The sequence below is a fragment of the Mustela putorius genome, unplaced genomic scaffold (genome assembly GCF_011764305.1).
Source record: "Mustela putorius furo isolate JIRA1106 unplaced genomic scaffold, ASM1176430v1.1 tig00003898_pilon_pilon_pilon, whole genome shotgun sequence".
Lineage (NCBI taxonomy): Eukaryota > Metazoa > Chordata > Mammalia > Carnivora > Mustelidae > Mustela > Mustela putorius.
In genome coordinates this window covers 1,023,921-1,047,302 of record NW_025422047.1, presented here as the reverse complement: position 1 = coordinate 1,047,302, position 23,382 = coordinate 1,023,921, and the positions used below count along the sequence as shown (strand labels likewise).

At 45.3% G+C, this 23,382-nt stretch overlaps 1 protein-coding gene across 1 annotated transcript in view; it reads left to right on the top strand.

Annotated features, from left to right (window-relative positions):
• RYR3 (ryanodine receptor 3) overlaps positions 1-23,382 on the top strand; it is a 505,740-nt gene that overhangs the window by 391,377 nt on the left and 90,981 nt on the right. Inside the window, exons 47-57 of the mRNA XM_004751026.3 lie at positions 3,866-4,035; positions 6,597-6,817; positions 9,171-9,261; positions 10,878-11,018; positions 12,238-12,401; positions 14,622-14,700; positions 18,392-18,481; positions 19,473-19,619; positions 19,806-19,868; positions 20,989-21,064; positions 21,191-21,314. Coding sequence (XP_004751083.2) covers positions 3,866-4,035; positions 6,597-6,817; positions 9,171-9,261; positions 10,878-11,018; positions 12,238-12,401; positions 14,622-14,700; positions 18,392-18,481; positions 19,473-19,619; positions 19,806-19,868; positions 20,989-21,064; positions 21,191-21,314 — 1,366 coding nt within the window. The remainder of the gene's footprint in view (positions 1-3,865; positions 4,036-6,596; positions 6,818-9,170; positions 9,262-10,877; positions 11,019-12,237; positions 12,402-14,621; positions 14,701-18,391; positions 18,482-19,472; positions 19,620-19,805; positions 19,869-20,988; positions 21,065-21,190; positions 21,315-23,382) is intronic.

Here is a 23,382-nt window from a genome sequence, read left to right as displayed (position 1 = left end):
ATACTCAGAAGTGGAATTGCTGGATCATGTGGCAGTTCTGTTTTTTTATTTTGTTGAGGAATCGTCGTACTGTTTTCCATAGCACCTGCGCCAATTTATGTTCCTACCAACAGAGCACATAGGTTCCCTTTTCTCCACATCCTTGCCAGCATCTGCTCTTCCTTGTCTTTTTGATAATAGCCATTCTGACAGGTGTAAGGTGGTATCTCACTGACTTGGATTTCTTGAGGCTGAGTGATGTGAGCATCTCTTCCTGTGTCTGTTGGCCATCTGGATGTCTTCTTTGGGAAAATGTCTATTTATGTCTTCTGCACATTTTTAATTGGATTATTTGGCATCTTTTGCTTTTGAGTTGTATGAGTTCCTCATATATTTTGGACATTAACTCCTTGTCATATACATGGTTAGCAAATATTTTCTCCCATTCTGTAGGTTTGGGGATAACCTATTGGGCTGTTGAGCTTGGATGTCAAAGATCTCCTCAGTTTGGGGAACTTCTCAACTATACTTAAATAAGCTTTCTACTTTCCCCTCTCTTCTCCTCGTGGGACTCCAGTGATGTTGTTTCTCTTAATGCTGTCCCATAAATCGCATAGGCTTTCTTCATTCCTTTTCATTCTTTTTTTTTTCTTTTTGTTCCTCTTACTGGATAATGTCAAATGATCTTTCCTTGAGCTCCCTGATTCTTCTGCTTGGTCCAGTGTGCTGCTGAAGTGCTCTGAACAATAAATTCTTCATTCAGTCATTGTATTCTTCAGTTGCAAAATTTGTATCTGGTTTTTTTTTTTTTTTATGTGTTCTGCTTCATTTTCTTCTTGTATTTTCCTGATTTCATTTAATTGTTTTTCTATGTTGTAGCTCTCTGAGCATCTTGAGAATAATTATTTTGAATTCTTTGTCAAGTAGTTCATGTATCTCCATTTCTTTGGGGTCAGTGACTAGAAGGTTACTGTCTTCTCTTTGTGGTGTCCTGTTTCCTTTCTTCTATGTGATACCTACAGCCCCATAGCCACTTGCACACTGGAAGAACCAGTCACCTCTTCCAGACTTAAAGGACCGACTTTGGTAAGGAAAGACCTTCATCCTCGGGTGGCAAGGGTGGGTGGTGGGTGGCGCATATTAGAGCATGCTGTGAGCCCAGATACAGTGGGACAGGGCACCAAGTACGGGGCTGGGTATTGGCTTTGGGTATGGGGGCAGACATCTGATGTTTTAGCAACTCAGGCTACTGGGGTCCGCCACATTGACAATTATGTGGTCCTTGGCAAGCACTGTGGGAATCCTCAGTAGCTGCAAGGGCTGCTGGAGTCCTCAGCAGTAAGTCCACATCTCACAACTAGGAACAAGGTCAGGCAGTGGTGGTAGCTGGAGCTGGTGGTGTGTACCCACTCCACTGCAGGGACCAGCCACCGGTACCTGTGTAGTGGCGTTGGCCAAGTGCAGGCACACGTGGAGTGACAGGAGCCAGGGCCAGAAGCAAGGATCAGGGCAAACTCTATGGGTTCACTAGCACCCTGGCTATTGGCATGCATACCTGTGGCCGTAGGGTCTTACACGAGTGCACCGCAGTGGATGCCAATGACAAGACCCAGGCCAGAGGGAGGGAAGTTCATAGTTGCAGGTGCTAGTGACAAAATGAGCACAGCAGTGTGGCCACGGACCCGAGACAAGGCCAGGGCTAGGCCCACAAGCAGTTGTGGGACCCTGCATGTCATCGTGCATGCCCACGGCTGCAGGATCCCACCCTGAGTGTGTGCATGGCAAGAGAAGCCAGTGATGAAGTCTTCCCAAGGTCTCATAGTGCCAGGTAGCAGCCACAACGGTCTCGCTGACATCTTGAACTCACACAGCTGCAGAGCCCAGGACTCCTTGCCAGTGCAGATCCTGGGGTCCGGCAGTGAGGGAGATGGGAGTGGGAAGAGACCCAGGGGGCTAGACATCTGCAAACACAAAACCTGAGAATCTGCCAGGGTTTCATGGTGGCTATGCCGGCTGTTGGTTTCTTCCATGGCGAGAGCTGCTGGGGCCCTCTGCAGAGCAGATCACTGAAAGCCACAGTGGCTCCCCTGCATAGCTGGAATGGATAGCCATTGCCCCTCTTTCTTGTCCTGAGACATCTCCACTTCACTGGTCTCCAGGCGGGGTGAACCTGAAGGGCGTCCTTTATGTGGTGCCCTGAAAGGCTAGAGGAGGTGATTGTTCACCCCATTCTCCTTTCCCAGTGAAGAGAACTCTTTATAGCTGAGGAGTTCCTGCTTGGTTGGCACTGAACGGGGATGAGGCCAGCGAAAGGCATCCTTACCTTTTTTTGCAGTTTTCTTGGGGGTTTTGTTCCAATGTGTTGTTCAAGTTTCTCATGTAGACTCCTGGCCTCTTCCAGGGCTGTTTTGGTTCCTGGATAGCTATCTAATTATCCATCTTTGTGGGAGACAAAGGCTGAGATCTCCTACTCCTCAATCTTGGTGACGCCATTCTCAAAAATAACACGTTTATCATGATGAACATTGAGACTATAGAGCCTTTGAAAAATCATATGATAAAGCAAATGTTGAACTTAGTATTTCCCAAACTTCTGAGCATAAAACATTTTACAGAAAGAGTGTTTCTTAGGAGCATCTGGGTGGCTGAGTCAGTTGAGTGTCCCAACTCTTGATTCATATCTCAAGTCTTAATTTTAGACTTGTGAGTTCGAGCCCCGCATTGGGACCTACTGAAAATAAATGGATGAACAAACAAATGAATGAAAAAAAAAATAAATTAAACCAAAGTAATGTTCCCTAGAACACAAGGTGGGTGTGAGATGAATTCAGCTGTTGCTGTTCAGATCTGGCTCCCCCTGGTGTCCAGGAGAGAAGAGGCAAGCAGCTTCCTTTCAGGAGGATCCCTTCCTTTCTTGCTTTCTTCTTAGGCCAAAGCCCTCCCCTGCCAATCCCAGGGCTGAATGGGGCTCCGGGCTGGAGAGCACTGAACCTTCATGGCTCTCAGGGTGACTTCTGAAGTATAGTATGTAAATATGCTCTTTCTTAGCTTGATCGCTTAGGGGCTCTTTTCCCTCATTTTTGATGTAAACATAACATTAGGAGGTAGACTGTTTTTCTTTTGTCCTCTTTCAAACTCCTGTCGTTATTGTCCAAGTCAAGCAGTTTTTGTTTTCTTCATGGTATTCCTCACTTCATCTTTGAACTTTTTTGATCAAAATAAGATTAGAATTACTGGATGAGCTGTTCTCAGTTTCACCTATATCAGGTGATAGTTTCCAAATACGAAGAGGGTAGTTCCTCAGTTTTGCACTATTTATGATGTGATGGCTACAGACAAGACACACTCTTAAATTTCATCTACCTTACTTTCTCCCTTCCTTTCTTGTGTCTTCAGTCAACAAAGCAAAAACCCAAGCTCTGTTTCCCAGCATTTGCCCATTTCTGTGGCGTAAGTCCTTTCACCATGGTCCATTGTACGCTATCAATATGTGTCCCTGAGCCATGGAGTTGGAAAGAGAATGCACATGGCACACTATTGTATTATATTTCCAACATGCAAATAAAATAGATGGAAATGACCTCAAGAGTATAGTTTATAGTAAGACCTTTAGGAGGTGAAAAGTTTTGATTATTTGTCACCTTCCTAAATATAATTGACTTAATTGGAAATTTTAGTTTTTAATAGTGAGTATGTCTAACAGCTGGCTCAAAAAAATTCCGGAAATGTAAACAACCAGCTTTCCCAAGGAAGTATCAGCTCGTTCCAGCACAATATCGTATTCCTATTGCTTGTTAGGATAACAAGGCATAGACAGACACGCTCTGTGTTGCCTTTGAGACTGTGGAGATAGAAGAGGGGATGTGACATTCTCTGTGTCTTTCAGATGGGTCCATCAGCGAGCCAGATATGGCAGCTAACTTCTGCCCTGACCACAAGGCACCCATGGTGCTTTTCTTGGATCGTGTTTATGGCATCAAGGACCAAACATTTCTGCTCCACTTGCTGGAGGTTGGATTTTTACCCGACTTAAGAGCCTCTGCCTCTCTAGACACAGTAAGTAGCTAAAATAAAAAAACAGTATTTTTCCCATCATTGTACATTGGTGACATTGGATTTCAAAATGAATGTTTTCTGTCTACTCATTGATTACATGTTAGCAGGCTGTTTTAAAGGGTGAGAAAAGAGAGGAACCAAGAAATGGAAGATCTTAATTTGTTGTGCCAGAGACTTAAATGTAGGTAAACTTGACCTCAAATGTTCAATCCAGGTTCCTCTGTTACAAGTTTCTCAGCCTTGGCAGTATCAGTTGTGGGGGCACATCCTGGGCATTGTAAGATAGTTAGCACCATCCCTGGCCTCTGCCCACTAGATATCAGTAGCACCACCTATAAAACCAATTCTAGATCTCATCAAATGTCCCCTGAGGACAGTATCTTCCTCAGTTGAGAACCAGGGCTTATTGCTTATAAAAAAGGCTGATTGGCAAAATTAGAGGCTGGAAATACTTCTCCCACTCTCCTTCCTCAAGTTTTATGCACTGATCACCGGGAAAGATAGTCTCCAAGTCAAGCAGTTTTGGAGTGTTGGACATGACAAGGTCAAGACCAGAGGTTAAGGGCAAACTCAAGTTTGAAAATCAAGGGTGAAGAATCCAGTATCCACAGACATCAAGACAGGAGGCCCCAAGTGTTATAAACGAAAGATGCATGATGCCCCAATTCAGGAACAGGGCACCAGGAGGGCTGGGTCTAAAGAGAAAAGAATAATTCAATCAGCATGAGTCTAAAAACATATTGCCAGTGTAAGGTTGCTTTTATTTTATTTTATTTTTTAAAGATTTTATTTATTTGACAGACAGAGATCACAAGCAGACAGAGAGGCAGGCACAGAGAAAGGGGGAGGCAGGCTCCCCACCGAGCAGAGAGTCAGATGCGGGGCTCAATCCCAGGACCCTGGGATCATGACCTGAGCCAAAGGCAGAGGCTTTAATCCACTGAGCCACCCAGGCACCCCATAAGGTTGCTTTTAAAGAGCCAGAAGAAGCAGGTCTTCTTAATCAGTAGTAAAGTCTCTCAAAAGCTCCCCCTAGCGTCTAACAGAGATAGCAGTCAGCTCTGTGGTGGGTGATCAGCTAGAAGGTACCTTAACTGGGATGGATGCCACCTGAATGGGTTACTCACAAATGTATGGGGTCACCCAGCAGTGAGAAAGCTATACAAGCCCCAATCTGAATGGGAGCACCATTCCTATCTGTGGCACGGGGATAAGAAACGACATATCCACGAAAGTGTCAGGGGCATATGGTCCTTTTGGATAATTAAAACAATGCTTCCACAGCTATTTTTGTTTTGAGTTTTTCTATAAATTCCTTGATTTAAAAAACAGTAATTGTTTTAACTTGTGAGACATTCTCAAGGTTCCTGATCTGATCATTCGATTTTTTTTAATAGAGCAAATAAATGGCAAATGCTGTGCTACCATTTGGTGTTCCAATCACAAGCTTGTTTAAGCACCATCTGCAGCTCAAGAAGTTAAAATGCAGTTCCTTGGTACATGTATTCTCTTTGGAAAACTTTTAAGCCACTGGAATCAAAGCTCTGTCCTTCCCCATTGTGACAACTCTGTCAAAATGATAAATGTGAAAGATGTGTTATTTCTTTCAGTCTGATTACTGAATCTTCCCAAAGACAGACTTTTGATTATTAATAGGAATACCCAGAAATGTGTACAGCTCGAAACAGTTTATCACTTTATGGGTTATATAAAATGTGTTATAGATCTAACGGCTGTGATCATCGTAGGACATGATAGGAAAAGATTTGATCTTTGTGGATCTCAAGGTTTCTTTCGAAGTTCTTCAGTTTTCCAAGATGGTGGCTGAGAATGCTTTGACTAAGTGTCACTAAGTGAGCATTCCTTGTATCTGGCCTGTCTAAATGAATGAGAAAGGACACTGTGAGTGAAGATTACAGCAGAGTTTTAAAGGGGGTCCCAAGTTTCTATTCCGTGTACCCTTTTCCCAGGTAAAGTTAGGTTCCCTTTAGTGACCTCTACCTCATGCCATTCATCACCTTGTGAATGGCTCACAAAGCTTATAATTTAAGTGATGGGGGTCAGATCTCCACTTTCTGTCACTAAAGCTGTCACAAAAGCAGTGGTTTGATGGCTTGCTTGGCCATCAAACTAATCTCAAAATCACAAGAGGACAACTATTGAGTCTCCATAGATGAGAAAAGAGAGCTCAAACAGAGTAATAATACAGTAGCTTGCAGCTGGCCTTTGCAAATGTGGTAGGTTAGACTGGTCATCCGCTGATGTTAATAGGTTTTAGGATCCATCTTCAAGGGAAACAGATGGTTGTGAAATGAGTAAGGGCCAGCCAGCCTTTGCATTCCTTCGGTTTGTTTTTATTTTTAACCTGACTTTGTATTTTCTCATTGAAAATGCCAAAGAGAAGTGGGTCTGCTGACAAGGTAGGAAGTTGTTCACCCTGTGGCTTTGAGACGCTGTTGTGAGTAAGCTGTCCCACCTGCTAGATGGGAGCTCCGAACTCCAGGTAAGCTTTGCTCAGTCTTTCCCAGGAGATTAACCAGTGTCCCAATCCCCTTTCCCAGGTTTCCCTGAGCACCACAGAGGCTGCACTTGCCCTAAATAGGTACTTGTGTTCTGCCGTGCTCCCACTCCTCACAAGATGCGCCCCGCTCTTTGCCGGAACGGAGCACTACACATCTCTCGTCGATTCTACGCTGCAGACCATATACCGGCTTTCCAAGGGACGTTCCCTCACCAAAGCTCAGAGGGACACCATAGAAGAATGTTTGCTCGCCATTTGCAAGTAAGTATACCCCCACCCAAGTTTTTCACCTGCCTGGATGCTTCCCTGTCCGCTGCCTTTAATTGTGTAATTGAAAAACTGGCGAATCCAGTCTGAGGAAGCTTCCAGGCCTTAGCCATACTCCTACCACTTTCTCAGTCGTCTCCTCGAAGGATATGCTCTGTCCCTCCCCACCCCATTGCCACCAGCTTTCTGATCCCCTCTCCCTTGAGTTCATCTCTCACTGTGGAGAAATGGGGAATGCAGCTCAGGCTCTTGCCCTGAGGCTCCATGGACCAGAAGATGAGACTGTCTTTTAGGCAAGTATTCAGTGTTCAGATGAAGAGCTCTTGTTTTGGTTCTTACGATAGAACCAGAAGCAAGTTTTTCCTCCACAGCTTCTTCCTTACCCATCTGTGAATGGAATTCAGGCAGTCTTGAGCTGAACATACTTCTAAATTATATGTGTGTGTACAGGCTCTTTTCTGGGCAGAGAACTTGGAGGTGCTACTGGGTTTTTAAAAGGTTTGGCAGTCTACAACTAAAAGCTAAATCAATGTTGCTTATCTCGCCTTTCTCTTAGAGTTTACTTGCATCAACTACCAAGGCTGTGAGCTCTTTGATAATTTGAGAAATTGTTCTCTAATTAGCTACTGCGTTTGCCTGTTTAAGTTTTTTCTGAAGACAGAGCCTTAACCTAAAGACATGATTCCACTAGTGAGGATTTCAGGATAAGTAGCTCAGAAGGCCTCAATTCTCTTCTGATCACACCAGTAGGTGGCCTCAGATTCCACCTACGTACTGGTCAGGTCCAGCTTCATCCTTTGCAAAGTCGAAGGGAAACCTGGCCCTTAGAGATGGCTATAAAATCCACTGCTCCTTCTTTCTTTTATATTCTTTGTACATAATGATTACATTTTGAGTGTGCACAGGCCCTACAACCTCTCGTCACCCAGTGATGAGACTTTACCTTAGATATCTCAATTTATTAACCACACATTTCCTCTTTCTATGTTTTAACTATACAGTTTACCCTTGAGTAACACAGGTTTGAATGGTGCGGGTCCACTGGTATGTGGATTTTTTTTTTTAACAATAAATACAGTACTCTAACTGTATTTTCTCTTCCTTATGATTTTTGTTAATATTTTTCTCTAGCTTCCTTTATTATGAGAACACTGTGTATGATACATGTAATGGAAAATGGGTGTTATATGGAGTATTATGCCTCCATCGGAAAGGACGAATACCCAACTTTTGGAGCAACATGGACGGGACTGAAAGAGATTATGCTGAGTGAAATAAGTCAAGCAGAGAGAGTCAATTATCCTATGGTTTCACTTACTTGTGGAGCATAACAAATAGCATGGAGGACATGGGGAGTTAGAGAGGAGAAGGGAGTTGGGGGAAATTGGAAGGGGAGGTGAACCATGAGAGATTATGGACTCTGAAAAATAATCTGAGGGTTTTGAAGGGGCAGGGGGGTGGGAGTTTGGGGTACCAGGTGGTGGACATTATAGAGGGCACGGATTGTATGAAGCACTGGGTGTGGTGAAAAAAATCATGAATACTGTTATGCTGAAAATAAATAAAAAATAAAATTTAAAAAATTAAACAGAAAGAAAAGAAAATGGTTGTTAATTGTTTACATTACTGGTGAGGCTTCCAGTCACCAGTGGACTATTAGTAAAGTTTTGGAGAGAGTCAAAAGTTATACATGCATTTTTTTTTTAAAGATTTATTTATTTGAGAGGGAGAGTTGGTGGGGGAGCACTAAGGTATAGAGAGAATCTCAAGCAGACTCCCACTGAGCACAGAGTCCGACAGGGAGCTCAATCTCATGACCCTGAGATCATGACCTGATCCAAAATTGAGTTGGACACTTAACCAATGGTGCCACCCAGGCACCCTGGAAAGTTATACATGGATTTTTGGCTGAGTGGGGCAGGGGTCAGCACTCCTAACTGCCATGTTGTTCAAGGGTCAACTGTACTCACTTTTTTTTTTAAGATTTTATTTATTTATTTGACAGAGATCACAAGTAGGCAGAGAGGCAGGCAGAGAGGTGGGGGGAAGCAGGCTCCCTGCTGAGCAGAGAGCCCAGTGAGGGGCTCTATTCCAGGACCCTGAGATCATGCCCTGAGCTGAAGGCAGTGGCTTTAACCCACTGAGCCACCCTGGTGCCCCCTGTACTCCCTTTATAAAGTGTGTTATCATTGCTGTGATTTACCCAAGATCTTACTTTAGGAATTAAGTATTCAGTGGCTTAGCTCTGGTGTATGGTTATGGATGAGTGTTTCTTTTTTCATTCTTCCTTCCTTCCTTTATTATCATTTTTTTAACTTGATCTCTCTGTTTTTATTTCACACTGCAGTCATTTGAGGCCTTCCATGTTACAGCAGCTCCTGCGACGTCTGGTTTTTGATGTGCCACAGCTCAACGAGTACTGCAAAATGCCCCTTAAGGTGAACCTCCTCCCTTTAACAGAAACACCGTCCATGGCATGGAGACTTGCCTTGCAAAATGTGAGGTCTTCACAACTGGGGGAGCAAAAGACACATTAAATGGATGTGACTTTCTTAAGCTGAGGGCTAGCAAGATACAACCCACCCTATCAAACCCCTTCTTGTCTGGGTTGCAGAGAGTAAATCATTAACTGCTCCAATGTTCTTTAATTGCTTTCCACTGACTAAATGTTAGTCAGTTAGTTAGCAGAAATTAATGAGGGGGACTTGGATTTTTGCACTTTGTACCTTAATTAGGTTTCCAGAATATCTTCAATGTCAGAGCTTTGAAGACTTGGTGATTATTCATTCAAGTATAGATCCTAAGAACTTATAGAACTCATCCATACTGTCCAGTACCTTCTTTCTTCCTCTATAACAGTCCCTCTTTTTTGTTTTTTACTCTTATCCCTGCTTTCCCTTTACTAATGGAACATACAGTCAAAGAGCTATCTGTTGTCTCCTTGATGATTTTCTCATTAATTACAAGAGTTTTATCACCAGCACAGGGAGCATCTGGGTCTGAGTGGGAGTGCACCACAGTCAGCTGCCCACCCAAGAAAACCATGTTTTTTATATTTTACCTAAGAGGCACCTGCTGTATTTGCATGTTCATTGTGTCAGCCGTAGTCAGCCACATCTGAAAATTCTGCCACCTGGTGACTTATCAGAACTTTTCCTTCTTCTCAGAAATAGTCTAAGCAAGGATTTCAAGATGCGCTTTACTGAGATAAACAGAATGCCCAGAATCCTTTAGTTCCATACTCTGTCTCCGTGCCCAGCAGAAAACAGCTTGTGTATTGTCAGAGATTCCACTGCCCTCCAAGGGCTTGTTCTCTCGAATCTTAATCCCAGTAAGTGTTTTAGCTGAAAACCATGGTTTTCACAGTTCAACTTGGCATTGCTTCCTCAGCAGGCCTGTACAGTCAGCTGGATTCTGGCTCCTGAGCAAGCAGCATCAATAGCATTCAGTGAGCTCACCTTTATGTCTTAGACCAACGGGACTTTTCTTAGAGGATGTGGATCCCACCTGCTGGGATGGGAACATTGGCGCTGTACTTCTGCCCTCTGCTGGCCACGTGTGGAACTCTGGTAACAGGGCCGAGCCGTCAGAAGCCTCAAGAGAAAAGAAAAGCAAGGAAAGCCATGGGCAGAAATCAATGTAGAGAAAATATTCAGACCCACCATATGCTCCCATCATTCCCATAGCAGCATCACTGAGAATCTTCTAGATTTATAAACAAATGTCTCAGAAGGCGTTCTTCCCACCTTCAAGTGCCTGGAAGGTTTTTTCTCGTTGGAAGTAGAAACAGTTTCTCTCCATTTTCCAACTGCGAGGGGCGTATTAGGAGGCACAAGAATTACAGGCAGATTCAGCTCAGGCTAGAGCTCATCAGGCAGGAAAGCGGCCCATTCCCAGTAGTGTCCAGGGGCCTCTCTGTAGCTCACGCAGCTGGTTCAGCAGTTGGTTTCACTCTCATGTTGGCTGTTTGCTATTCTGTTCTTCCCTGCATGGTGCGGACGCCTGTGGAACTTCTCTGCCCCACTCACTGGTACAATCCTGTTCAACCTCCCAGCTTCTGACGAATCACTATGAACAGTGCTGGAAGTATTACTGTCTGCCTTCAGGATGGGGGAGCTACGGGCTAGCTGTGGAAGAAGAATTGCACCTGACGGAGAAGCTCTTCTGGGGGATTTTCGACTCCCTTTCCCATAAGGTAGTGGCAGTACTTCCCAAACAAAGAGGGGGGCCTTGATAACCAGGGAATAATCAATGCCTATGCATAACGATAGCTAATATTATCAGCCTTTGCCACCTGCTAGGGACAGTGCCAATTACTCCATAAGCATATTACACCATCCTTACCTCCCCATGTTCTGGAACAGGAACTCTGCTAATCGTCATTTCACAGGTGAGGAAAAGTCTCAGAACAGTTGATGTTGCCAGACTCACAAGGCTGATACATGGGAGAAGGACTCCCAGAGTAAATTAGAAAAATATGTCCTAGGTTCAGTCTTGACTTACATGCCGCCCCACTCCTCTCCTTCTGACATTGTGTGGCCCTGTTAGCCAGCCTCTACCAAGTTCAGGTATAGAGGAGAAACCCTAACAACTGCTGCGAGGTTGAGACATGGGATTTTTCAGAAGACCGCATGCCATTCTGGGGAAGGTTCTTCACAGCTACTCGTTTGAGGGGGAAGTTGAGTGAAAATGGCAGGCCTCTGAATCCCAAGCCTCTGCAGAGTCTGAGCAAAGTAAGTTCAGACTCTCACACTTGCCTCCACTCCCCTTAACCCAGGTTATTTAGATTTCTGAGGTCATCGACTTTAAAGGTGGAAAAGAGTCGGTCTGGAGCACGTGTATAGCTGCAGTTGCTGTTCGCCTGCACTTAAACTTTCTTCATTCCAGTTCTTTTGGTCTAGTATGAGTAGATCAGAAGCTGCTCCTCACCCCATGTTATTTGAAATTTCTTCTGGGCCCCATTCAAGAGACAGTGGATGCGATACTGAGCTTCTGCTGGTGATACCAACGTAAGACCCATATCAGCTCGTGAGGGGACTTGCAGAGGTGCTTCTGCCCAATCCAGTCACAGGTTGGGTCAGTTTCTATAACCATCTATAGCAGACAAGTTTATAGACCACTCCAACCCTTAGATACACTTGCGATTAACTATTTGGGAGATAACAATTTAAACCTCAATTTAAGGTTTTTCAACTTAAAGCAATGATGACTTGAGGGCTTTGCAGGTCACGTTTCATCCTGCAAGGATCACTCAGTTTCCCCCAGAAAGTATCCAAGGATTTACACATTCCCCATTTTGGTTAACTGGGCAAGTGCAAGCGTGTTAATTTTTTTCAGCTGATTGTTCAATGGTTCTGCGTGGGTAGCTCTGGTTCTCATCTCTGTACTAACATGGCCTTTGTCTTTCTTCACAGAAGTATGACCCAGACCTTTTCCGAATGGCCCTTCCTTGTCTCAGTGCTATAGCGGGGGCCCTGCCACCAGATTATTTAGACACCAGAATCTCAGCCACGTTGGAGAAGCAGATTTCAGTGGATGCGGATGGCAACTTTGACCCCAAACCCATCAACACCATGAAGTGAGTCCAGAATCCTCTCTTAGCTTGTGCAGTGGCCAGTGTTTCTCTTTCAGAAGGTGGCAAGAAATGTAAACTTTCCTTCCTTCCCTCCAGCCAACACTGCTGATCATTTCCCTTAACACCACAAGTCACATCACACACTGGATTTTGTCCTCAACTCCTGAAGGTCTCATCCATCCATATCTGATTATATACTGTATTATTATGTTCTGGGCTTTCTTTTGGGGGGTGGTTTATTTATTACAAGAGATGAATGTTCTCCACAAGTAAATGTCGCCTGAGGCACTGCAAGACTTGCCCTGACAAATGATGCAATTAATTTATTAATGAGTTTTTTGACAAAATCTTCATTCTTTGTGAATTAGACCTCTATTGTTCTAATAGCATCGTACATCAAAACAACTCTATAAATAACACTCAGCTGAATTCCAGTAAGACCTCAGGGTATGAGTACAGAACAACATGGGGTCCTTATTTGAAAGACTGGACCCACTCTTTGCCATGCTGGAATTTTGCTGGAATTTTGGAATAACCTTATAATAATGTATTTTCCTCCCTCCTTCTGGTTCTCCAGCATTCCTCCCTGGTAATGGCTAGGCCACAAATAAAATATTGGGCAACATAGACTCAATTTTGTCTTGTTACAGTTTTTTCCTGGTTATGACGATGTATTGCAGGTCATGCAGTCTTCATCTCTATTTTTTTTTTTAAGATTTTATTTATTTGAGAGAGAGAGAATGAGAGATCACAAGAGCAGGGAGAGTCAGAAGGAGAAGGAGACTTCCCACTGAGCAGGGAGCCCAATGTGGGACTCGATTCCAGGACTCCAGGATCATGACCTGAGCCGAAGGCAGTCACTTAACCAACTGAGCCACGCAGGCGCCCTCTAGTGCATTTTAAATGAAGAACTCTAAAAATGCTTTAGGTAGAGCAGGGAAAGCAAGACCTGCTGTATGAGGCCCTAGGACTTGTGTTTTGTGGCAACAGTTCTCATATGACAGGCATCATAGGAGCCATTCTTAGAGACTATCACCTTTGATAATGTATAAAATTCATCTTTGGGAAAATTAAGTCCACATTCCATCAGCTAGAACCTTGAGCTGAGGGGATGGAGGGAAACAGAATTGAACCTACCATAAAGAAGAGGTAAGAGGCATGGCAAATCACCAGGCTAGGGCCCAAGAGAAGGCAGACGTTGACTTTGGAGAACTTCACCTTGTGCAAATGTAAATGTGCTGGAGGATGACAGATGGTATTAGTAACCTGGATGCCTTCATAAACACTAGAGTAGCTGTTTGCTAATGATGTTCATGGTTCCACGTTATTTTGAGAGTTCCGATTTCTTCACATATACCTCTGGCACCAGTATGGTTCTTTGAGTAATATGAGTGACCAGAGCTATAAGTTAAGCAGAGAATCACCTTATTGCAAGGATTCAGTGACTTAGTATCAAAACCTAACGAAAAGCTGACTAACCAGGCCTCAGGAAGGACAGGAAACAAGGCAGAGTGACCAAATGAAGAACCTTCCAGTAGGATCTCCATTGGATGAATCAGCTGGAAGAGTTTGCTGCCTTAGTCTCAGACATCTCAAGATTCAGATTCCGATGCCAGGGACAGTGAGTCTGATTGGCCCAGTCGTATGCCCGTTCTTGGTGACTATTCATGTAAGACTCTGTGCAATGTAAGACTTGTTTCTCAAAGGAACAGATGTCTGCCCTCCGAACCACATTCTAATATTTAAACATGAGTCATTGCATCCAAAAATGTTGACGACCGCCACTATTTTGTAATATCTGCTCTTCTACCTATGCCTTTCTGGCATTCCCAGATTGGAGTGATGGGGTGAAAGGCAGGGTCTTTGGATAAAGGGATTCTCCCTGTCTCACCTGAACTGGTATGGCCCAGGAGCCAGGGTGGGTCTCTGGAAGCCAAGGGCACGTGGAGCAGCTGGAAGGAGGTAACCTGTGCAGCCGAGCTCCTGCAGGGACGTCCTCTGATGAGATAGGGTGTGTATGTGTGTGGCCCAGCATGGACATGCCATCCTTCCACACAGAAGTTCTCTGATGGAATCCAACTTCGGCTTTGGAGCAGCAATCCAGCCTCTGACTGGGGATTGCTGGTGCTGGCTGTCTTCACCATACATCCAGCTCAATTGCTTGGGGAGGTCGTAACGCGGTGGTTTTTTTTTTGTTTTTTTGTTTTTTTCCTCATTTCACAGTTTCTCCTTGCCTGAAAAATGGGAATACATCGTCACCAAGTATGCGGAGCATTCACATGATAAATGGGCCTGTGACAAGGTAGGGATTATCATCCAACTGACAATTGTCGGGGGGGGGGGGGTGGGAACAGCCCAACAACATTAAAGGGTCCAATTCTGGAAATCTGCCTGATTTGTCTCAGTGATGGACTGGCTGTGCCAAGAGCATTCATTATTACTGAGCAGCATTTTCCCAGGGTTGGTGGAGGTTAGAGAAATAGGCAGCAGCAAGGGCTAGTATTGCTTTTTGTACTTCTTAAGAAAATGATTGATTCCGGGAGCGTTAACTCCTTTCTAAACATTGCATTTTCTGGGGTTTGCTCCAAGCACATGCTTGCGTGGTTTTGACGTCAACGCGTAATGCAGGGCAGGAAGCTTTCATTATTTTTTTTCTTGGAATGTACCCTTGGAAAAGCGGAAATAAAACTGAAGCCTTGCCCTCGCATTCTGCCAGCAGACTGAATTTTATTCTAGGGATGATACACTATCTTCCCATGGCGGGCATCGGTAGAATTTCTAGACACTCCCTTATTAATCAGCTTGTCCATCTGGTGTTTAAAATTCCTCACCACATGAGGTCAGGCTGCTTAATGAGTTTAATTGCTCTGTCAGCCCTTTAATGCTGGCAGGCGAAGTGGGAGGCCTGTGCCAAAGCCATCCAGGATTCCTGTGGGCAGCCAGGGAAGAATTGGGGCCATTGCTCAGCTGCGGCTTCCGGTGCAGAACTAGGAAGCCAGGTCCTCTATGAAGCCACAGAAAACCACCTCAGAGCCGTGTGCCCTGGAGCGGAGAAACCTTAATCCGCTGGCTCAGCCTCTGTATTGATCTGGGGTCTGCCTTTATTCTTTGATCAGTTTCTGTTTGGGACTGATGATAACAACAAGCCTTATTAACTGTAGAATGAGCTCGTGCCTCATGATTCTAGAACAGGGCTTGGCACACTTCTTCTGTAAAGGGCCAGATAGTAAACATTTTAGGCTTTGTGGGCTGGGCGGTCTCTGATACAACCACCCATCTCTGCTGTTGCCACGCAACAGTAGTCGGAGGGGACACACAAGAGTGTGCTTGTGTCCCCAAAAAAACTAATTCTACAACAGTGCTTGGCTGAAAGGCAAGCCAGTTTGCTCTAGTTTGCTGACCCCTGCTCTCGAAGGATCAGTACCCCATTTGGCCAGCCTAGGGATCAGGGGAAAGGGACACCTCCATGAATTGATAGCAACAGCCAGTCTCTCACTAAGCCATGTGGATTTTACCTCCTTAGTCCCTCTCACATTTGTGTAGGTCTCTATCTCTGCCATGGCTCTAGTCCAGGCTACAGTCATCCTTGGCCCAGATGCTGGTGATAACATCCTAACCAGTCTGCCCACGTGCATTTTGTCTGTTCTGTTCTTTACGCTGTTGGCAAGTACTAGTTTCAGTATGCAGATTGAGTCCTATTCTACCACTGTTTCCCAGCCCAGTCCTTCTCCTTGTTAAAATCCTTCAATAGCTTCAGACCATTTTTAATACAAAGGCCAAAATCTTAAACGTGGCTTGACAGCAGACACTATCTCATCTGGCCTCTGCTGCCCTCTCCAGCCCCATCCCTCCTTCTGCCCTCTGCCCTCTGCCCTCCACCCTCCAGCCACATCCCCTTCTTTTAGTATCTCTGTCTGTTCCTCTTTGTCTCCGTCTCACACACACACACACACACTCCCACACACTCCCCATGAGCCCCTTCTCACCCTGAACCAGGTCCCCATCTGCATCCACACATGCCAACGCCAGTCACCAGTTCATCCTTCAACTACCCATCTCAGTGTGAATTCCTAACATACCCCTTTCCCAGATTTCCCAGATGTAGGCCTTCTTAGCCTCCTACCCATTTCCTTCATAGTGTTTTCATAGCACTTTAATATATTTATAAGAATTACACAGTGATGCCAGTTATCAACTGTGCCTCTCCTGATGTGGTATGTGGTCAGTCTCTCTCCCTCTCCCACTAGACCGTAAGCTCCACATTTATAAGGGAACATGTTTGTTCACCATTGTCTAGTGGGTATTGACTATCTAGCAAAGGAAAGAGTATTCTCCCCTGCCCGCAAGAGCCTCACAGTCTGGTGGAGTGAACAGATGAAGCCAGTCATCATACAGGTTGTTTAGCTCAGCAGTGGTCAGGAGCACCGGGTTAGAGCACATAACCTGTAAGAGGAGTCCCTAAGTCAATAGTAAGGGTCCAGGAATGCTTTCATGAGTTGGTGACATCTGTACTGTATGCGGAGGGATGGGTCGTTATCCAGGCCCAGGGAAACAAATGTACTGCAGTCCGTGGGAGCAGCAGATGCAAGCAGAGACGAGAGAGAGAGAAAGAGGGAGAGAGAGAGAGAGAGAGATTGTGTGTGCCTGGTGGCCTTGGAGAAGCATAGTTCAATGTGGTGGGATCACAGAGTAGAGCAGAGGAAGAAGGGTGAGAAATGAGTCTAGAAAGTCAGCAAGATCTCATGATAGCTTTAGAAGCTGTGGAGTTTGGGTTTTACCATTATGACAGCTGGGAGTCAGAAAATCTTAACGCAGCAGAGTGCCCTGATCCGGGTGATTTTAAGAATCTCACCTGAGTGTCGCATAGAAAATGGAGTCCACGGAGAGATGGCGAGACTGGAGGCAGGGAGACCATGTGGAGGCTGTTATGGTAATCCAGGTGAGAGCTGATGGTGGCCAGAGCTGAAACACTGGCCCAGAAACTAGGGAGAGGCAGGCAAATGAAGGGGTCTGGGAAGTTGAACACATGTGAGAGGGTGCAGAGAAGGGGACATCAAGGAAGCTTGCCACATGTCTGGCTTGGAAAGTGAGCGTACGCTGGTGCCATTTTCCGAAATGCAGGGAGACTAAGATGGGGCCCCCCAAGAAGAGTGAAATGCCAGGTTCTGCTTCAGGCATGTGAGGAGGTAACTGTGGCATCCAAGCTGAGCTTAAATAAGTTTGGAAATTAGGGAAGACATCTGGGCTGGAATACTGATTTGAAATTAGTCCACCTGTAGACCATGGGCCTGGATTTCATCTACCAGGGAGAATGTGCTCTGGAGAAGGAACAGAAGCTTGAGAAAGAGACATGTTAATAAGCGTTTAGAGGCGGAGATTGAGAAAAACCAGCCAGGAGACTTTGGGCTGTGAGGTTATGGCCAGTGGGGGCTCTAACTTACCTCTGTATCCACAATGCCCGGGACAGAGTCTGGCACCTACTATAGCAGGCATTCCACTGATGTTTGTTGAATGGATTTTGAAACTCTTAAACTCCCATGACTTCAAGGGACATGCATTGCTACAGTTCCGCTCTAGGGTGGGCGGGCACACAGTGCTAATCAAGTCGGCCCCCTCCAGGCAGTGGGCAACAGGACCAGTCCCCTTTGGTCTTTGGCCTTGACTTCCATCCTTTGCCTGTAATCATGACATGCTGGTGACCTGAGAAGCATTGTTCTCAGGTCTTTTGAAACCTCCTTCTGTCTGAAACACAAGCGAGTAAGCAGTGAGGACAGCCGCTGAAACAAGAAGAAATAAAGGAGCAGAGTTCACAATTTAGGGGGCAGAGAGCTTTATAGCCTGAAAGGATCAATTAGACACTTTGGGGGGGAATTTCCAAGCTCTTGTCACATCCCATTATTCCGTTTGTTCAGTGAAAATAGAAGCTGGGATTTGGGTCACACAGCAGGGCTCTTTGGATGCCAAGGATATTTGAACTGAGAACATTTCTACAGAGTCAGAATGGATGGAAATACGGAATTTCCCTGGACGAAAATGTGAAGACCCATCCACTGATCAGGCCTTTCAAGACATTAACAGAAAAGGTAAGAAACTGGATTCTGGTAACACTGAGTGGCCGTGCTGATTTTCCTTCCTTGGGAATTCCTTCAGATGGTCAGAGGAGTTCTGGGCAAATTCACTCTCCAGTTGAAGTAAACTGCTCAGGAGCTCACCAGTGGGCAAGAGCCCACGACCAGTTTCCAAGAGCCCCACCTCATGTTCAGTTCTTTGGCTCTGAGCACCCATCAGATGGAGAAGCACTGTTCGGCACTTGGAGGCTGAGCCAAAGCACATTCGTAGTTCATTTGCAAAAGGACTAGGAAGGGCTTTTGTTTGACTGTCGATGTGAGGGACTTAGGGCTAGGAGAGCACTGAATTGCTGGAGAAAGTCCAGATAGAAATGACTCCCAGTCACGACAGACAAAGGGAGTAGAGAGAAGAGGCTATAGAGAGAAGAGGCTATAGGGAAATATGGAGAGGTCTTTTGGGTTTTTTGTTGTTATTATTGAGAAATTTGGTTCAACACAACTCCAAATTCCAATCTAGGGATCAGTAAGAGTTCTTTGTAAGCCGTCAGCTTTGTGCCGTGTGTAAAGCATGACTTATGTATCATTGTATGGATACTGGCCATCTGCAAAACTGTGTATAGCTCAAGAGAATTCTAAATCTAAAAAATTCTACTTTCAAAGCTCAGAGGAGAGCCTTGTGCTGATCACTTCCACAAGTCCCATCTTAAACAGCTACTAGAACCTGAGGGGTCACTCTCCTATTCTTGTTCCTCTTTCTCCACAAACTAGGTAATGTCTGGTACATTCCCTCTAAAGGCAGGAAGTATAGGATCTCATACTTGAAAACATCAGAAAGACTGATGATGACGTTTTCAGGGGAGATTCTGCGGAGGGCGTCTTGACCTAAGGACAGGAGGCTGGAGCCCACTGCACCCCCTTCTACCATGGGGGCCAACTTTGCAGGGAGTCAGGCCAGTCAGAGTGTAGGGGTGTGCCTCAAATCTCTTCTGCTCGGATTTTCTTCCAGGAGAAGGAAATTTACCGCTGGCCCGCCCGGGAGTCCCTGAAAACCATGCTGGCTGTGGGCTGGTCTGTGGAGAGGACCAAAGAGGGAGAGGCCGTGGTTCAACAGCGGGAAAACGAGAAACTTCGGAGCGTGTCTCAGGCCAGCCAGGTATGACCGCATGCCCGGGGCCAACAATGGGCCAGTCTTAGAACCCCCAGAGAACTGGTCCCAAGGACCACCAACGATGAACCCTGAGGGTCTTCTGGGAATACATCTTCAGCAGCTGAAGTCAGGATTCTGATAAGAATGAGGAAAACCATGGCCAACCCAGCAATTCTGTCTTTGCTTCTCTAGGGCAACAGCTACAGCCCTGCTCCCCTGGACCTCTCTAACGTGGTGCTCTCCAGGGAGCTTCAGGTCAGTGTTGGTTCCTGCAGGACAGCATATCTTGCTTTCCCAAATCCCTGGAGTGCAAGGGCATATTATCCTTCAAAGAGTTTTTTCAAGAAGGGGGTGAGCGGGGAAAGAATGCCTTGAACATAGCACCACTAAAGTATCAGCCTGGAAGGCAGCCACACTGGGCCAGAGCCATGGGGCAAGTCTCAGCAGAGTAAGGCAGTTCTCTAAGAAGGCCAGGCTTTGCCCTTCTTCTAGGGACATCATAATAGGTAACGCCTCAGTAAAAGGAGGACACAGCAAATTACTCTATCAACACACAGAGCTAACAACTAGGAGAAAAATCTTATAAGGGCTGGGAGAAAAGCAGTGGAAAGGCCCGTAGGTGGGGGCACTTTCCTTGTCCCAGCAGGTGCCACCAGCCATAGGGACACTTGTGTGTCCCATGATGGATTCACTCAGGGGCCCCTGGTGGTGCAGGATTTAGGGGCAGATAACCTAGAGGATGAAATTGAAAGTCCAGAGGTGCCTTGTCCCCCTCCCCTCCCCTCCCAGGCACATTGGTTGCCAAAACAGGCTACAGCCTGGGCCAGTTACTCCTCAGCCCATCAGACCAAGCCTTTGGACCTTAGAGAAAGTTTTCTTTCCAACATACTCCCTTCATCCCAGGTCACTGTAAAGATGAGTTCTCTTTGAGAAATCTTTGCAGCCATTTTTCTCCAAGATGTGATTTTTAGTCTGCTCAGCTCAAGGCTTTTGGGGATTCTAGACTGTAGCTTGACTCCTGCTAGCATCTCGCTGTCTCAGGTCAAGAATAAAGTCCTGAACTCCTGTGGCAAAGGAAGTGCTGCCAGAATGCAGTTTTAGACGGAAATGTGTGTTTCTCAGAAGTACATCAAACTGCCAGGCTAATAACTTACCAGGGAAGGACAGAATTAGGAACTGTTTTCTGTGTGTATGGAAAAATATGAAACTAATGAGATGTATAAGCAGACTTATTAATGATGGGAGACACTCAGCAGTGTGCTGTGAGCATTTGGTGGTGCTTTGTTCCCAAGGCTGCTTGAAACAGGCTGGCCAATAGGAACACACTTTTCTTCCTTGCTGTCTCTCTGACCGTCATCTCCTTCGTGGGACACAGGGAATGGTGGAGGTCGTGGCTGAAAACTATCACAACATCTGGGCCAAGAAGAAGAAGCTAGAACTGGAGAGCAAAGGTGAGTCAAGTTCTCAAGTTCTCGGTGCACCCTGCAGGAGGTGAGCTGGGGACAGGTTTGTTTTCTGGGGAGGGGATGCAAAGGAAGAGCCAAATATGTTGTCCCCTCTCACTTTCCGGAGCTCAGGTGGTGGCAGTCACCCTCTGTTGGTACCATATGATACCCTGACAGCCAAGGAGAAGTTCAGGGACCGAGAGAAGGCACAGGACCTGTTTAAATTCCTCCAAGTGAACGGCATCGTGGTTTCTAGGTAAGTCCTCTTCTGGGTGATGTGAGCAAAGTGGGGGTGGGCTTGTGGGCGTGGTCTCTCCCTCTCTAGGTATTTACTCACCTGACGCAAAGCCCACGAGAGGAAGGGTAGCAATTAGTATTTTGAAATGAGAAAACTTTGATTTGGGAGCATGAAGCTGTCTTTTCTGGCCTAAGCAGGACCAGTCAATATCCATTTTTAAAAACTTGTTATAGCAAAGAAATCATGACAAATGATACATATACACCTTAAACATTTAATTTTAAATTGAAACCTAAAAATACACATTCATTCACAAATCTTGTGCTATAGGCCCTGAGACCTTCTCTTTGCTGTTTGATCGACTGGTGTTATAAGCTATATCCATAGCGCATCCTCAAAGCTCTGGGACTCAGGCTTTACAGAACAGTGAGGATTACAGCACATACACAACGATAGAAGTATAGTATTCTTCTAGGGTTTTTCTTTACTTTCTTTTTTTTTTTTTTTTTTTTCAACTTCCTCCCCTATCTTTTACAGTTATCTCCTCAGAGCTAATTCAGAAACCGTGTATTTGGAAGCAGTTTCCGGCCTTTGTAAAATATGCAACTTAGCTCTCACAGAACCAGTGGTCCTCTTCACACTCTTGTTGTTTTATACGCTATTTAATTACATAATAACAATAGTATACCTAACTGACATAAGCAGTGTTTGAATGAAGAGAACTGATTCTTTGGAAGGAGCAACTCCAGTCCATCAGGATTCCTGAGACCTTTTATCTCAGACTTAGGTCTGTCAGAATTATCTAGAGGAGGGTTATCAGTGAGTGTGGCCTTAGCTGCTTAAGTCTTAAAGGTAGAACCTGTTTCCATGCTGGTCTGATGACGGTAGTGGGCTGTGCTCCATGGGTCATGCTTGCTGAGTCCCTTGAAGGGTGAAACACAAGTCAGTGTTCCTATTCTGATAGAGCCATTCCCCCTAAAAGAAATATTTGCTGAGCCAGCTGCTGTTTCTTCTTTCAGTGTCCTACAGAATTTTGTCACTGAATGGCAAAAAATAAATTAATTAAAAAATAAATAAAAATCTATTTATCTATTGTAGCCCATATGAAAAAATAACAAAACTTATTTGCCATATTGTCAAGCAGGAAAGGTCAGACAGCAGGAGACTGCCTCTGGGGAAGCATTTGAGAAATACTCCCTTGGTCATTTTAATCCTGGTCTTAACACCCAGGGGAATGTGTACTGTGATATGCTGATAAATAACTTGCTCACAGAAATGAAAAATTCCTCTTTCCCACAACTAAAAAAGAACTCAAGGAGATGAGAGGGAAAGGGAAAAGATCATTGAATTCAGCAAACATATCCTAGTAGCTATAATGACCTTGTGCCAGACCCCACGGAGGGCGCTTGGGTGTGCAGACGAGGAAGCAAGAGCCCATCAGGGAGGAGAACTCATTTCCCACCACCCACCTCTTGAACTGTTCCATCCTCAGCTTCTCCATCTCTCCATGGCAGCCCATTCTTCCTGATGCTCAAGCCAAAACCTTTGCTCTTTTCCCCTGACCCATATCCAATCCTTCAGGAAATCCTGATGGTTCTGCCTTTTTTTTTTTAATTTTTTTTTAAGATTTTATTTATTTATTTGACAGAAATCACAAGTAGGCAGAGAGGCAGGCAGAGAGAGAGGAGGAAGAAGGCCCCCTGCTGGGCAGAGAGCCCGATGCGATGCAGGGCCTCCATCCCAGGATCCTGAGATCATGACCTGAGCTGAAGGCAGAGGCTTTACCCCATTGAGCCACCCAGGCACCCGGTTCTACCTTTAAAAGATATCCAGAATCTAACCCTTTTACACCTTTCCATGCCGTCACCATCTTTCCTGAAAGAGCCTCTACCCCGGGCCCCCTACTTCAACACTTATCCCCCATAGTCAGTTTTAAACCTAGCAACTAAAGTAATCCTCTTATAATGTAAGTCATTCCCCTGGTCAGAACTTTCCATAGCTTCCCATTTCAGAGCCAAAGCCAAATTCTGAGGATGGCCCATAGGCCCCTAATGATATACTAACCACCTCGTGCTTCTCACTTCCC